At 42.0% G+C, this 14,475-nt stretch overlaps 2 protein-coding genes across 2 annotated transcripts; both read left to right on the forward strand.

Moving 5' to 3' along the window:
- Positions 1-2,174: 2,174 nt before the first annotated feature.
- On the forward strand, positions 2,175-14,433 carry LOC134825551 (cytoplasmic 60S subunit biogenesis factor ZNF622-like). The gene is made up of 10 exons (XM_063837783.1): positions 2,175-2,178; positions 11,190-11,314; positions 11,518-11,630; positions 11,824-11,917; positions 12,223-12,315; positions 12,500-12,659; positions 12,874-12,934; positions 13,147-13,318; positions 13,662-13,798; positions 14,069-14,433. The coding sequence occupies exons 2-10, from the start codon at positions 11,201-11,203 to the stop codon at positions 14,223-14,225; spliced, it is 1,101 nt and encodes a 366-aa protein (XP_063693853.1). The 5' UTR covers positions 2,175-2,178; positions 11,190-11,200; the 3' UTR covers positions 14,226-14,433.
- LOC134824915 (phosphatidylinositol-glycan biosynthesis class W protein-like) lies at positions 9,301-10,950 on the forward strand. The gene has a single exon (XM_063836923.1). The coding sequence runs from the start codon at positions 9,313-9,315 to the stop codon at positions 10,777-10,779; it is 1,467 nt and encodes a 488-aa protein (XP_063692993.1). The 5' UTR covers positions 9,301-9,312; the 3' UTR covers positions 10,780-10,950.
- Positions 14,434-14,475: the final 42 nt, after the last annotated feature.

The raw sequence follows: 14,475 nt of genomic DNA on the forward strand, positions 1-14,475 counted from the left end.
TCGTGCTAAATCACTCTACACTCGAACTTTTGAACGCTGATGGCATGTTGAGAGGAGTGGGATGTTGAGAGGAGTGTGATGTTGAGAGGAGTGGGATGTTGAGAGGAGTGGGATGTTGAGAGGAGTGGGATGTTGAGAGGAGTGGGATGTTGAGAGGAGTGGGATGTTGAGAGGAGTGGGATGTTGAGAGGAGTGGGATGTTGAGAGGAGTGGGATGTTGAGAGGAGTGGGATGTTGAGAGGAGTGGGATGTTGAGAGGAGTGGGATGTTGAGAGGAGTGGGATGTTGAGAGGAATGGGATGTTTAGAGGAGTGGGATGTTGAGAGGAGTGGGATGTTGAGAGGAGTGGGATGTTAAGAGGAGTGGGATGTTAAGAGGAATGGGATGTTGAGAGGAGTGGGATGTTGAGAGGAGTGGGATGTTGAGAGGAGTGGGATGTTGTTCTGATCCCCCTAGATAAATGCATATAATCAACAAGACAGCCTCTCCCACATTCTTAGTAGTAGTCAAGTGCTCAGTTAAATTTTACTCGGCGTGCTGGGTACGAGCTCGTGCTAAATCATTCTACACTTGAACTTTTGAACGCTGATAGATGGGATATGTTGAAAGGAGTGGGATGTTGAGAGGAGTGGGATGTTGAGACTTGAGAGGAGTGGGATGAGATTAGTGGGATGTTACTGGGCCGCGCTCAGCCTGTCATTCCGCCAAATCTTTATTCTTTATTAATGTTTATGAACATAATAGCCTGGGGTCCCCAGGTAAAGTGGGATGTTGAAAGGAAATCTTACTGGTAGGGGCCTAACTTCAAAAATAAAAGAGAAAGAAACGTTTGGTTTTCAACAAAATGTCCGTCTCGTAGAACTAAAGTTAGCTCCCCAGGAGCACAATTTGGGACAATCTAGATTTTGAATTATCGCGAAAAGTCTTATTTTGGGCCTTATAAAAGTGCGCAGCTTTAACTTTGCGGATTCTTGTTCTCTGATTGGCTGAATCGTATCACGTGGTACGTGGTGCAATTGCATTCTTCGACATTGGAATGTTTGAAGCGTGCAAATGCAAAATGCAATGAACTAACGAGCGCGTGCGGAGTTCAACAAGCTGTGAAGACGCGATCACTCATCATGATGCACCTGTAGTAATATCACCAGCCAGTAAGGTCTGCTGGGAAAACACAGCTGTTTGAGTTAACAACTATTTGTCACCAGGATCAACTGCGTAGTTGTTATGACAATCGTGTCAAACTGCATGAAATATTTTCTTCTTTAAATAGACATCTTTAACATTAAAGGATAAAGAAACACTATAATAAAATGGGCTCATATATTTTACTAACCATGTTGCATGTAATAAGTTTTTGCGTATTACGACATAACGTCACGCGCACTGGAGTGAAGCTGAAGTTGACCATTGTTAATGGTTTGGCCCGTCGCGCGCTACTTTGTAGCACTTGCCACATTTCGAGAAGAAAGCGGCGCGCGCTACTTCGAAGAAATCTAGGCGAGTAACATCCGTCAAAAGCGAAGGCGCCATGACGAAACTAGTGGTGCAATTGCATTCTTCGACATTGGAATGTTTGAAGCGTGCAAATGCAAAATGCAATGAACTAACGAGCGCGTGCGGAGTTCAACAAGCTGTGAAGACGCGATCACTCATCATGATGCACCTGTAGTAATATCACCAGCCAGTAAGGTCTGCTGGGAAAACACAGCTGTTTGAGTTAACAACTATTTGTCACCAGGATCAACTGCGTAGTTGTTATGACAATCGTGTCAAACTGCATGAAATATTTTCTTCTTTAAATAGACATCTTTAACATTAAAGGATAAAGAAACACTATAATAAAATGGGCTCATATATTTTACTAACCATGTTGCATGTAATAAGTTTTTGCGTATTACGACATAACGTCACGCGCACTGGAGTGAAGCTGAAGTTGACCATTGTTAATGGTTTGGCCCGTCGCGCGCTACTTTGTAGCACTTGCCACATTTCGAGAAGAAAGCGGCGCGCGCTACTTCGAAGAAATCTAGGCGAGTAACATCCGTCAAAAGCGTTGGCGCCATGACGAAACTAGCCTTTGGCGGCGCACGCTTCGCGCGCGAAAAGTGGCATGCAACGTATGTCAAAAACTAGCTTATCACGAGACCACAACTCTCGCCAGGCCAAGGAAATAATTTGCCTTACGTCATGGCCGGGATCGAAGTGATTCAGAATTTAGAATCAGCGTCCAAAAATACACCGCGCGACCAGATAGAATCATTGTATTAGGTAGTGCTTGATACATGTTACGTATCCCAAATATCAGCCGCCTTCGGCGGCGCGCGCTTCGCTCACGAAAAGTGGCATGCAACGTATGTCAAGGTAGTGCGCCGCGCCATCGACAGTGAGCCGCGCGTGCCGACTGTAGGATGGTTTTTTAGCGCCTATTTCGGCCAGCACCATTTTCTTCAAACAAATAGATATTGAGTATCCTTCCCGACCTTCGATTGCAACAAAAATTAGTAGGCTTACTTTAAGACTTACAAAGAAAGTGTCCGGCAAATTTAAAGCATATCCAACCATCAGAAATTATGTTACAGCTAAAAGCAGCGTATTTTGCCCCATTTTGATCGGCTCTTACTAATTCGCTCGCCCAAAAATTTCACGTGACTTTGGTTTTTATGGTTTTGCAGCCGTACAAAACGGTTTTACATAAACCCTAATCTCAACCCTAACCCTAACCATAACCCCGAAGCTAACCATAACCCTTATATTATTATATATATTACCACAACCCTAACCCTAACCCGAGCCCTAAACAATCAAATTAGTATTTTACTAGCCTGTCACGTGACCAAAACGGTTTTTTGCACATAATATAACTCTCCAGGGAAGCATTTTAACCCTACGTCATGGGGGGTGATTCGGAATCAGCGTCCAAAAATACACCGATTCAGATCACGTTCATGCCCAAATGCCAAAGGGCCTTTTCACAAGATTTTTCTTAAAATTTGGGCGAGCGATTTAGTAAAAGCGATTTTGATCATTATATCAACTCCGATATCCACCAAATTTTTCGGACAGTTGTGAAAGCCCTATTGGAAGGTCGTCGCCAATTTTCAGAATGATATCATTCAAGGAACCGAAGATATATCCCAATAATACGACAAAAATCAACAAATTTGGTCAAATTACGCGACTTTTATTAACGGGTGATACTTGTAAAATATTTGTTCCATATATAGATTATAGGACCGTCGACGAGTCCAACTCGGCGTGCGTCCTGGTAGGTTGTAAACCTTCAAGACTTTTACAGTTAATTTTGCTCCAAAAGCCGCGCACCATCAAATATGGCACCTAGGCGAAATTCACTGATCTTTCCAAAAAGGTATGACAAATTTGGTATTTTGAAAATTCTCACAGCCTCTAGAAATGAGAAAACAATTAACCATTGTTAATGATCTGGCCCTTGCCATCGAGAAGGAAGCGGCGCGCTACTTCGAAGAAATTTAGACGAGTAACATCCGTCAAGAAAACAATAGTACAAAAATATTTAAAATCCGAGCAAGTTTATTTTATCGTGCACCCCTTAATTGTATACCTTGTTCTCAATGACAATAGGACTTTTCACAAGAATTTCTTAAAATTTAGGAAATTAGCGATTTTCATTTAGTAGGATGATCGAGCGGACAACGTAGCACAGGAGGAGCAAAGTGCAAAGAAGGGGGGGGTGTCACGTCCGTCTATGTCCGCTTGTCTCATAGAATCCAAAAAGGACAGGACATAGGCGGACATAGGCGGACATAGGCGGACATAGACGGACATAGGCGGACATAGACGGACATAGGCGGACATAGGCGGACATTAATGGACACCTAAATTGCTAAATAAAATGTTCAATTTTTGCTGTTATAGGGGGGATCATGTTTTTTGTCCGTTCGGTACCCTATATTTTCAAAACGGACAAAAAATAGAGCGGACAAAAACGGACAAAATCGACAAAAACGGACAAAAATGGAAATAACATTTAGATGCTTCCTCCTCCTACTCTTCCTCCTCCTCCCCCTGGGTCTTCCTGATCTTCCTCAGTCCTCTTCCTCCTCTCCTCCTCAAATCCTCAGTCCTCCTCCTACTCCTCCTCCTCGTCCTCAGTCCTCCTCATCAGTCCTCAACAGTCCTCCTCCTCCCCAGTCCTCCTCCTCCTCCTGAGTCCTCCTCCTGGGTCCTCCTCCTGGGTCCTTCTCCTCCTCTTCATCCTCCTCCTCTTCCTCCTCAGTCCTCAGTCCTCCTCAGTCCTCCTCCTCATCCTTCTCCTCAGTCCTCCATCCTCCTCCTCAGTCCTCCCCCAGGGTGGGCGACAATTGACCCCCCGACAATTGACCTCCCGACAATTGACCCCCCGACAATATGATTTAATACAATTAACCCTGACCCTGACCTTGACCCTAACCCTAACCCTGACCCAGGACCCTAACCCTAACCCTAACCCTAACCCTAACCCTAACCCTAACCCTAACGCTAACCCTAACCCTAACCCTAACCCTAACCCTGACCCAGGACCCTGAACCAGGATCCTGACCCGGGACCCTGACCCTAACCCGATCAATTGACCCCAGTGTAATTACATGGGGGGTCAATTGTCGGGGGGTCAATTGTCGTACTGAGCCCTAGATTTCGCGACAATTGACCCCAGTGTATTTATATAGGGGGTCAATTGTCGGGGGGTCAATTGTCGGGGGGTTAATTGTCGGGGGGTCAATTGTCGTACTCAAGCCTAGATTTCGCGACAATTGACCCCAGTGTAATTACATAGGGGTCAATTGTCGGGGGGTCAATTGTCGGGGGGTCAATTGTCGGGGGGTCAATTGTCGCGGTACCCTCCCCCAGTCCCCCTCCTCCTCCTATTCAGTCCTCCTCCTCCTCCTTCTCAGTCCTCCTCAGTCCTCCTCCTCCTTCTCAGTCCTCCTCAGTCCTCCTCAGTCCTCCTCCTCAGTCCTCCTCCTCCTGGGTCCTCCTCCTCTTCATCCTCCTCCTCTTCCTCCTCGGTCCTCAGTCCTCCTCCTCCTGGGTCCTCCTCCTCATCCTTCTCATCAGTCCTCCTCCTCCCCAGTCCTCTCCCAGTCCCCCTCCTTCTCCTCCTCCTATTCAGTCCTCCTCCTCCTCCTCCTCAGTTCTCCTCAGTCCTCCTTCTCATTTCTCCTAAGTCCTCCTCCTGAGTCCTCCTCCTCTTCCTTCTGAGTCCTCCTCCTGAGTCCTCCTCCTCCTCCCTCTCAGTCATCCTCCTCAGTCATCCTCCTCAGCCATCCTCCCCAGCCATCCTCCTCAGCCATCCTCCGCAGTACTCCTCAGTCCTCCTCCTTCTCAGTCATCGTCAGTCCTCCTCCTCAGTCCCCCTCAGTCCTCCTCAGTCCTCCTCCTCCTCCTCCTGGGTCCTCCTCCTCCTCCTCCTCCTCCTGGGTCCTCCTGGGTCTTCCTGATCCTCCCCAGTCCTCTTCCTCCTCCCCTCCTCAGTCCTCCTCCTACTCCTCCTCCTCGTCCTCAGTCCTCCTCATCAGTCCTCAACAGTTCTCCTCCTCCCCAGTCCTCCTCCTCCTCCTGGGGCCTTTTCCTGGGTCCTCCTCCTCCTGGGTCCTCCTCCTCCTGGGTCCTCCTTCTCCTCCTCAGTCCTTCTCCTCCTCCTCCTCAGTCCTCTTCCTCCTCTTCCTCCTCCTCCTCCCTCTCAGTCCTCCTCCTGAGTCCTCCTCCTCCTCAGTCATCCTCCTCAGTTCTCCTCCTCCTCCTCCTAGGTCCTCCTTGTGGGTCCTCCTCCTCCTCCTCCTGGGTCTTCCTGATCCTTCTCCTCCCTCTCTGTCATCCTCCTCAGTCATCCTCCTCAGTCATCCTCCTCAGCCATCCTCCTCAGCCATCCTTCTCAGCCATCCTCCTCAGTACTCTTCAGTACTCTTCAGTACTCTTCAGTACTCTTCAGTCCTCAAAATGTTTGTCCGCTAATGTCCACCAATGTCCGCTAATGTCCACCAATGTCCATCCAAGTCCGCCAATGTCCGTCCGGGTCCGCCAATGTCCGTCCGAGTCCGCCAATGTCCGTCCGAGTCCGCCAATGTCCGTCCGAGTCCGCCAATGTCCGTCCGTGTCCGCCAATGTCCGTCCGTGTCCGCCAATGTCCCAAAAAACACGTCCGTTGTCTCATAGAATCCAAAAAGGACAGGACATAGGCGGACATAGACGGACATGACACCCCCCCCCAAAGAAACTGCCACTAATTGCTACAAACTGCTACTAACTGCTACAAACTGGCACTAACTACCACAAACTGCTACAAACTGGCACTAACTGCCACAAACTGCTACTAACTGCTGTAAATCTGTAATCGCACCCACGCATTCGCGCGTCGTTTGCAGCAGTTAGGAGCAGTTTGTAGCAGTCAGTGCCAGTTTGTCGCAGTTAGTGCCAGATTGTAGCAGTTTGTAGCAGTCAGTGCCAGTTTGTAGCAGTTAGTGCCAGTTTGTAGCAGTTTGTAGCAGTTAGTAGCAGTTTGTAGTAGTTTGTGACAGTTTCTTTGCACTTTATTGCTCCTCCTGTGGTAGGCCAGGACTTGAGGCAACAATAATTCATTATATATTTACCTTGTAGCACAATGCATTACTGGGCCACGGCCGCGCCGCGCACTCAATTATGTTTCTCGCAACCATGTCAGGGAGATGCGCTCTATTAATAAGCTTCGCGAGCTCTGCGCGTGCGAAAAATTGACATCGTCAATTAATAGTGCGATACACTACTTTTACGACCGTTACATTCTAAATAGCAAAATAATATAACGATCTCAGCTCCTCCTTCGAAGCGAAACAAGAATAATAGTTCACGCGGCGCGTTGTATCACGTTGCGACCCCCACGGTCGTTGGTGAAATCGTCCTGACGATACAGGGGGAGCCGCGCATTCGTGCGCGGCGGGTCTTACAACGTATGACAAGCAGCGCGTCCTTGACTGTCCATTGTTAATGGACTCACCCACGGCGCGCACACAACTGAACGCTGAATGATAGTGTAAACAAAGTTCCAGGTGTTGTCCTAAAACGGTACACTCTAGTTAAATTTAGAAAACACATTAGTCACTATCTCACTTTACAAAGGTCGCTGCATGCCAGATGTTAACATTGTTGATACTCAGTTTTTCACTTATATCTAGAGACTATCTGAATAGAATACGAATCATCAAATTAAATAAATGTACAGCTTCATCTTCTTTGTCGACGAAGGCCTAACTTTTAATCCCTACAGAGACAAACTAGTTAGAAAACTCTCGTCCTGTTCTGGGAGGCTGTACATAATTAAGGATAAAATTCCATCATCTATCCATAAGGACCTGTACCACACACTGTTTGAAAGTCACCTATCTGATGGCATTACCGTTTGGGGTTACCTGAGGACCCCAGGCTTTAATGTTGTTAAATAGAGATTAGGCGGAATGACTGGCTGAGCGCGGCCCAGTAACGTTTGGGGAGGTGCAAGTAATAATAAACTTCAACCACTATTTGTAGCCCAGAAAAAGTGTGTTCGTATTATGTTTGGTGACAAAAAAGCATACCTTGATAAATTTATGACATGTGCTAGGACTAGACCTATCAGTGAACAGAAACTTACGAGCAAATTCTTTGAGAGAGAGCACACCAAGCCAATTTTTGCCCGTCATTCACTCATGACATTGCATAATTTATACGCGTATCACTGCTGCAATGAACTTTTTAAAGTCTTTAAATATCGAACACCAATTGCACTATTTGAACTTTTCTGTTTGTCTAAAAGACCCAGCAAAGAAACTCTTCTTATAACAACCATGCCCTCAAACAGTTTCGTTTACAAATCTAGTTGCCTTTGGAATTCATTCCGTCAGATGTTGGCACTGAACGACCTTGAAATCACTCATGGTGTATTCAAATCAAAGGTAAAAAATTCATTCTCTTGTCTCAGGGTAAAGGTGACAAGAATACCTGGGCCCCTTTGGCAAACTTTCTGAACTCAGCTCAGGCAGCTTGAACGACTAAATTTGAAAAAGTAAAACTTCTTGTCTGAATGAACTATTAGAACCTCAAGAAGCTGATCCGCATGTCTCCGCTACTAAAATGTTTAATGAGCCCAATCACTCATCACTTAACAGTTTAATCTTCAAAGTGAGTTGTACAATCTAGGTTGTTTTAAGTAGCTGTTGATAGTGTAAAACATGAGTGACTTGATCGTTTTCATAACTTCGATTTACAATTTGTACCATAATAAAACTAGCACTGCCATGGGGTTCAAAAAGGGTCATTGTAAGCCTCCAGCGTAATGGTCCTAAGTCTCTGCCCCATGCGGTGCCTGTCAGCATCAGCTAACAGAATAGCCCTAACGTAGCGATCAAGCCACAAATTAGGTTCTATAATGATTTAATATTGTTGAATAAAGAGATTTGAATATAATATTTGTTTTATTCTGAATATTTGTTTTATTCTGAATCTTCAACTACACAAGTCACGTGACTAGATAAGTCTTGTGAAAGGTGAAGCTGGTTACATGAAACCGCTGCACCAATCAAACAGAAAAGAATGGCTTCGACTGGGATATACATTTAACGACTTCTGCTGTGTGATAAATGTGTTTAGTTGATACAACTGTAATGTATAATGTAGGGTTAGATACAAATTGATTGATGGGTTAAACTAGGTTAAAATGTGTACCATAATTGATTGAAATAAAATGTGTACCATAATAATGTAATCACATTGGAGAACGACTCCGACTGGGATTCGAACTTGTAACCCCCAGCTAAAGATGTGGCAGATTAGTCAACTGTGCTAAAATGACATTTTACTAAAATGTGTATCGGATAGCGCTCAAATGCAGGTCCAAACGATGACACTATACTACTCTTACCTGGGGACCTCAGGCTATACTATCATGTTCATAAACATTATATATATTTGCTATTTCAAAAATGATGTTGAGTTTTTAATATGACGTAGAATTATAGCTATTCCCGTACAGCCTAAGTATGCGCGTTTGAAGAACTTTGAACATGCTAGCTCTTTTTATTTTGTTAGTCGGGCGACATCTTGGGTTGTACTGGACCTAACAAATTTATTATCGGATGTCTACTTATATTTATTATGATCCATCATTATTCATTGTAATAAATTTTTTTTACTAAAATTCTCATTGCACTTTTCCCCCGATATCTTGAAAGATTTTTCTGGCTTAACATTTTTCCTGCCATTACTTTATGTAAACATTTTAAGTTTTTAAACACATGTTTTCATTTGTCACATTTTTAATTATGTTCTATTACAGTGTCAAAGACAATGGCGGCAGTAGATTTGGCTGAACTCCAATTTCTTGAAGAAACAAGAAGCAGTCATCCTAGTTGGCTGTCATCAGAAGATTCTGTCCTTGATGTGGCAATCACAACTTTGATTGGGCCACTTTGTTTGTTACTCAGAAGTTTTGTGAGATCAAAATTAAATCCAAAGACACTTCTTGGAGAATTCTTTGTGGACTGCATCTGCCTACTGGGTCCAATTGTCATTTCCTTTACTGTTTTTTCAAATTCTGCTTTCAGGCTATCAATAGTAATAATGATTGTTACTTTTTGTATTGCCTATGCTTCTGATGCTGAACCAATTATTTCAATCAACCAGAAATATCCCCTTCACTTGTTTGGAATGCCCTTCCTGAACACTTACAGAGCTCTTGTCAACTTATGTACAATAATTGTCATTTTGGCTGTTGATTTCTCCACAATATTCCCACAAAGATTTCATAAAAGATACACAAATGGTTTCTCATTGATGGACACTGGTGTAGGGTCCTTTATATTTTCCCATGCACTTGTTGCTCCTGAATCACGATATGAGATTATAACAGAGTCTAAAATAAAAAGATTATGGGGATGTTTGATATCATCATCAATGTTGATAGTACTTGGGTGTGGCAGACTGTTTGTGACATGGCTGACCGATTACTCTGTTTCTGAGGAAGAATACGGGAAACATTGGAATTTCTTCTTCACCCTAGCTTCTGTTAAACTTCTAACAACCATCATATATTGTGCTCTGCCAGCATCTTGGACAAAATATTCCTGGAAGATAGCTGCCATATTAGGTGTTGGTTACCAGTGCCTTCTCTCTCTAACCAACCTTAAAGATTGGATGATAATAGGGGACAATAAAGATGGCTCCTACTCTGGTGGTTTTGTTCATTCCAATCGTCCTGGCTTGTTCTCCTCACTTGGTTATTGCTCGCTCTACATGTTTGGCGTGCAAATTGGCAGATTGATATTTGCAGATAAAAGCCGTTGGATTGATCATGCTAAGTGTTTCGAGAAACTTGCTCTGATAGCTGCATCAAGTGGATTTATTACTTGGCTTCTTCATACACACATTGATAGGTCAAGCCGCATGATCGCCAATCTAACATTTGTCATATGGCAGGTCTGTCATAACACCATTCTCCTTCTGTCATCCTATGTTGTGGATCTTATATGTGCCATGTACTCAACTCCAGAGAAACCACTCATACCCGGACAGTGTGAACATTGTTCTGACAGAAAATCCCGCTCAAACTGCTGCTGCTTGCTCTCCGCTGTAAACAAGAACCAACTGTTCTTTTTCCTGATCGGTAATGTCCTCACTGGAGTGGTTAACTTGGCAATAAAAACTGGGTCCGTTGATACAGTCCCTGCTCTTGGAGCATTGTTTTTGTATGGAACTACTGTTTGTGGGCTTACTTGCTTACTGTTTGTATTCAATATTAGCACTAAGTTTTGGTAACCTAACAATTTGTTCAGGAAAATCTCTTTTAAAGTTTTAACTTTCTTCTCTTTTGAACTTGATTGTATTATTTACCAGTAAAGCCTCTTCACTATGATCATTTTATTCACATGTGTAATCTGTACTTAGCTTAGTAGTAGATTTTGTTATAGTCGCGATTTTCAATATTGCTAATACCAAGTGTTGTTTCTTTGTCAAATTTTACTTGCAAGAAATGGTTTCTACCACAATTTTGGAATCCTCGCTAGTCCCGGAATTCGACTATCATTGAGCAACATTTTCGTTGACATTTATTCTAATTAATAAATAGTTCTGTTATCTACACATTCTTTTTGCTATCTATTAAAGTCGATTATATTTTTAATTTTGTGTGTATCACAATGAAATAAGCTGACATCCTGGAATTTCTCAGCATATAGCGATGTCTTTGACAGAGAGTTATACCTGCTTGACCTGCCAGGTCAGCTTCAAGGACGTTGACCTCCAGAGAGAACATCACAAGTCGGATTGGCATTGGTATAATCTTAAGAGAAAGGTGGGCCAATATTAAATGTACATGGCCGATGTTTCATACAAATTAAATACTCTTTCCTTTACAATTAACAACTTTATTGACTGATAGTACTGCAACTGATTAGTTTTTTTGGTTTTTTGTTGTTGAGTCATCCACTACAAAAAACATTAATTTCAAGGAGCTTAGGATTATACTATCCATCATTCTGAAATGTATTTTCCCAGGTAGTACAGTTGCCTCCAGTTGCCCCCGAAGAGTTCAAGACAAAGGTGTTAGAGCAGAAACAACTTGAAGCAACCAATAATCTTTCACACCAATATTACTGTAACACTTGCAAGTAAGTCCTCTTGATTGGTCTTAATATTAAAAATCAACCATGTCTCGAAAAGTTGTATTGCCCTCTGCTCTAGATGCAGATAATTATAACGTTTACTTTGGGATTCATCTTAAACGATAGTCCTCACTCGGTTTCCCCTACTCCTTATTTTTTAATTTTTAATTTGTTAAAATAATTGCTTTACCCTGGTCAGGAAGAAGTTTAACTCTCAAAACACCTTCAATACTCACCTAAAGTCTAAAAAACACGTGCAGATTAGTACCCCTGAAAATGCAGGAGATTATGTGGTCAGTAATTTTAATTAATATTTTTTTAAATCAAAAATTAATTTTTATTGGTTTGTTAACGTTGTTTTAAATTTTACCTTGGCATTAGTCAGTGCAGCCTTTAATACTGTTGATCATAATTTGCTAAACTTCAATTTATTATTATTATTAATTGCATAATGATAATATTATGTTCGTTTAATATTAGTTCTACCTTTACTGAAAACTTGTCCGAGTCAATCAATATTTATATGAAGTTTCTGATCGTAATTAACAACAATTTCCATCCTGACCTATTTCCAGGGGTTTCTAATCTATTTGTCCAGGTGCTATCAAGCGAGGCGTTGACTGAGAAAGAAAGGTTGAGAGCCGAGAGCGTGGAGAAAGAGTCAGTTTCTGATGTAAATTCCGAGATCGCGGTTAGTGGTGTTTTAATAGTGAACAATATTTGTTATTCAATCATGGATAATCTTCATTATTCAAGTTATTGGGAACTTGTTTAATCGTGTCAGTATGTGTTGCACAAATATGATGTTTTATAGAAAGAAGCAGAGTAAAACGTATTTTTGTAGATATGTTTCAGCCCTAATTTTCTCGTCGCAGGAAGAAGAATTTGAGGGTCTGGGAGTAAACGAGTGTTTGTTCTGTTGTCACTGGAGTCAGAACATGGAGAAGAACCTGAAACACATGACCAACGAACATTCCTTCTACATTCCTGATCCAGAGTTTATGACGGATATAGCCGGATTCATAACATACCTGGGTTCGTTTTTCTTGCTACATTAGATCTTCTCTTTTCTATTGATCTTTTGTTCTGTTGGTTGTAGGTTGTTATTAATATTGTCTGATATAATCGCAACCTGTGAAATGATTGAACAATGAACAATAAACACTAACAGCGTGGAGACTGGATATTTAATTGTTGATCAATTTAATTTAGATATTTAGAGCTGGATATTAACATGCTGACTTGACAGGTATCAAAGTGGGTGCTGATAACGAGTGTATAAAATGTGGGGATGTTGGAAAGCAATACAGGTATATCATGTGAACTACAGATGATAAGGTCACTAAGAAGTAACCTTATCACTTATCAGCCAGCTTATTCAAGTTAATAGTGTTGGCATAACATCATATTCTGACCAAAACCAGCAATTTCATCATTCTACTAATTCTTTGAACATGAGCCATGACATCGTGCCATAACTTGCGTTCTACAATTCCTAAAACTTACAAATAACACCCTTCAGATCAATAGAAGCAGTACAGAAGCACATGATAGACAAGGGACACAGCATTATAAACTCAGAAGGTGAAGCTTACCTGGAATACAGTGATTTCTACGACTTCTCCACATCCTACCCTGACTTTGAGATGATTGATAATGTAGATGCTCCTGTTAAAAGTGATCACAAGATTTGGGTGAGAGCGTTATTTGCAATTATGATCACTGAATATTTAAATGACGGTATGTGAAGTTTTCGTTGCAATTTCTATTATTATCTGCCGCTTTTCTGGATGTGGACAGTAAGATTTTTCCATTTTGCAGTTCCTTCTCCGGAAATTTGACTTTTGTAGTACCCCAATTAGGTCTCATGTCACCCATGGTCATAGTCGACTGGCTATGTGGTCACTGGACAAAAATCCCCTAAATTTTAATTTTAATAATTAAATAGAACTTCGAATACCTCAATCCTGTCTTGTGCCATCCTCAGTGACCCTGTAAATTAGTGTTTAACACCAAGTTAAATCAATGTAACACAAGGTTGACGATGAGATGATGCTGGTACTCCCAAATGGAGCGAGGGTGGGACACAGGTCTATGAAGATATACTACAAACAGAACCTCTCCATAGAGGACAGGAGTGTTAGAAATAACTCTGCCAGGATACAACTGCTCAGGTTAGTAGACATTCTTACAATTCCTCAGCATTCTTACAATTCCTCGTCCCTACCACAGTTTACATGAACTCATGACCCAACCATATCAGCTAACTCTAGCGGCTAGCCTAAACCTGCAGGCAACTGCATATCTTAAAATATCTTTATCCACAGTAATAATATGTAACTATTAAGGAATGCCGAATTAATTCCCATGGACCGAACAATTAATTCCCCGGAATCATCCAGATTTCCTAATCATCCCTTTACAACTTTTAACACTCTTTCTAGAAATTACAAAGCGATCGGGTGGTATAACGGCCAACAGGGTAAGATGAAGCTCAAGGACGAGAAACGAACCATCATGATGAGACAGAAACAGACGCTGAGACTGAACCAGAAGGCTAACAAATTCCAAACATATTTCAGACCTCAAGTTATTTTCTAGATGATGCAGTTTTTAATATTCTGGAGTTTTTGTTGAAGTTAAGTTCTAGAAACATTGGACGTTTTCACCCAATATCTTAAATATGCCGGGAATTATAACTGAGTTTTAGTTATAAGATTGCTGAAAAGTTTCATGTGATATTGAGTGGATGTTTTATGTAATTGTAGAATGGAGAGTTTAATTTATTTACTTTTAAATGCCTGCTTAATATGTGTTTAAATACTCAAAGTTCAATTCCAAATACCTTATT

Source organism: Bolinopsis microptera, chromosome 13 (assembly GCF_026151205.1).
Source record: "Bolinopsis microptera isolate Bmic1 chromosome 13, MBARI_Bmic_1.0, whole genome shotgun sequence".
In the NCBI taxonomy this organism is placed as follows: domain Eukaryota; kingdom Metazoa; phylum Ctenophora; class Tentaculata; order Lobata; family Bolinopsidae; genus Bolinopsis; species Bolinopsis microptera.

Coding starts and splice junctions, on each gene's coding strand:
- LOC134824915 (XM_063836923.1), top strand. CDS start 9,313: ATGGCGGCAGTAGATTTGGCTGAACTCCAATTTCTTGAAGAAACAAGA.
- LOC134825551 (XM_063837783.1), top strand. CDS start 11,201: ATGTCTTTGACAGAGAGTTATACCTGCTTGACCTGCCAGGTCAGCTTC. Junction 11,918..12,222: donor AAAATGCAGGAGATTATGTG/GTCAGTAATTTT, acceptor CTATTTGTCCAG/GTGCTATCAAGCGAGGCGTT. Junction 12,935..13,146: donor GATGTTGGAAAGCAATACAG/GTATATCATGTG, acceptor AACACCCTTCAG/ATCAATAGAAGCAGTACAGA.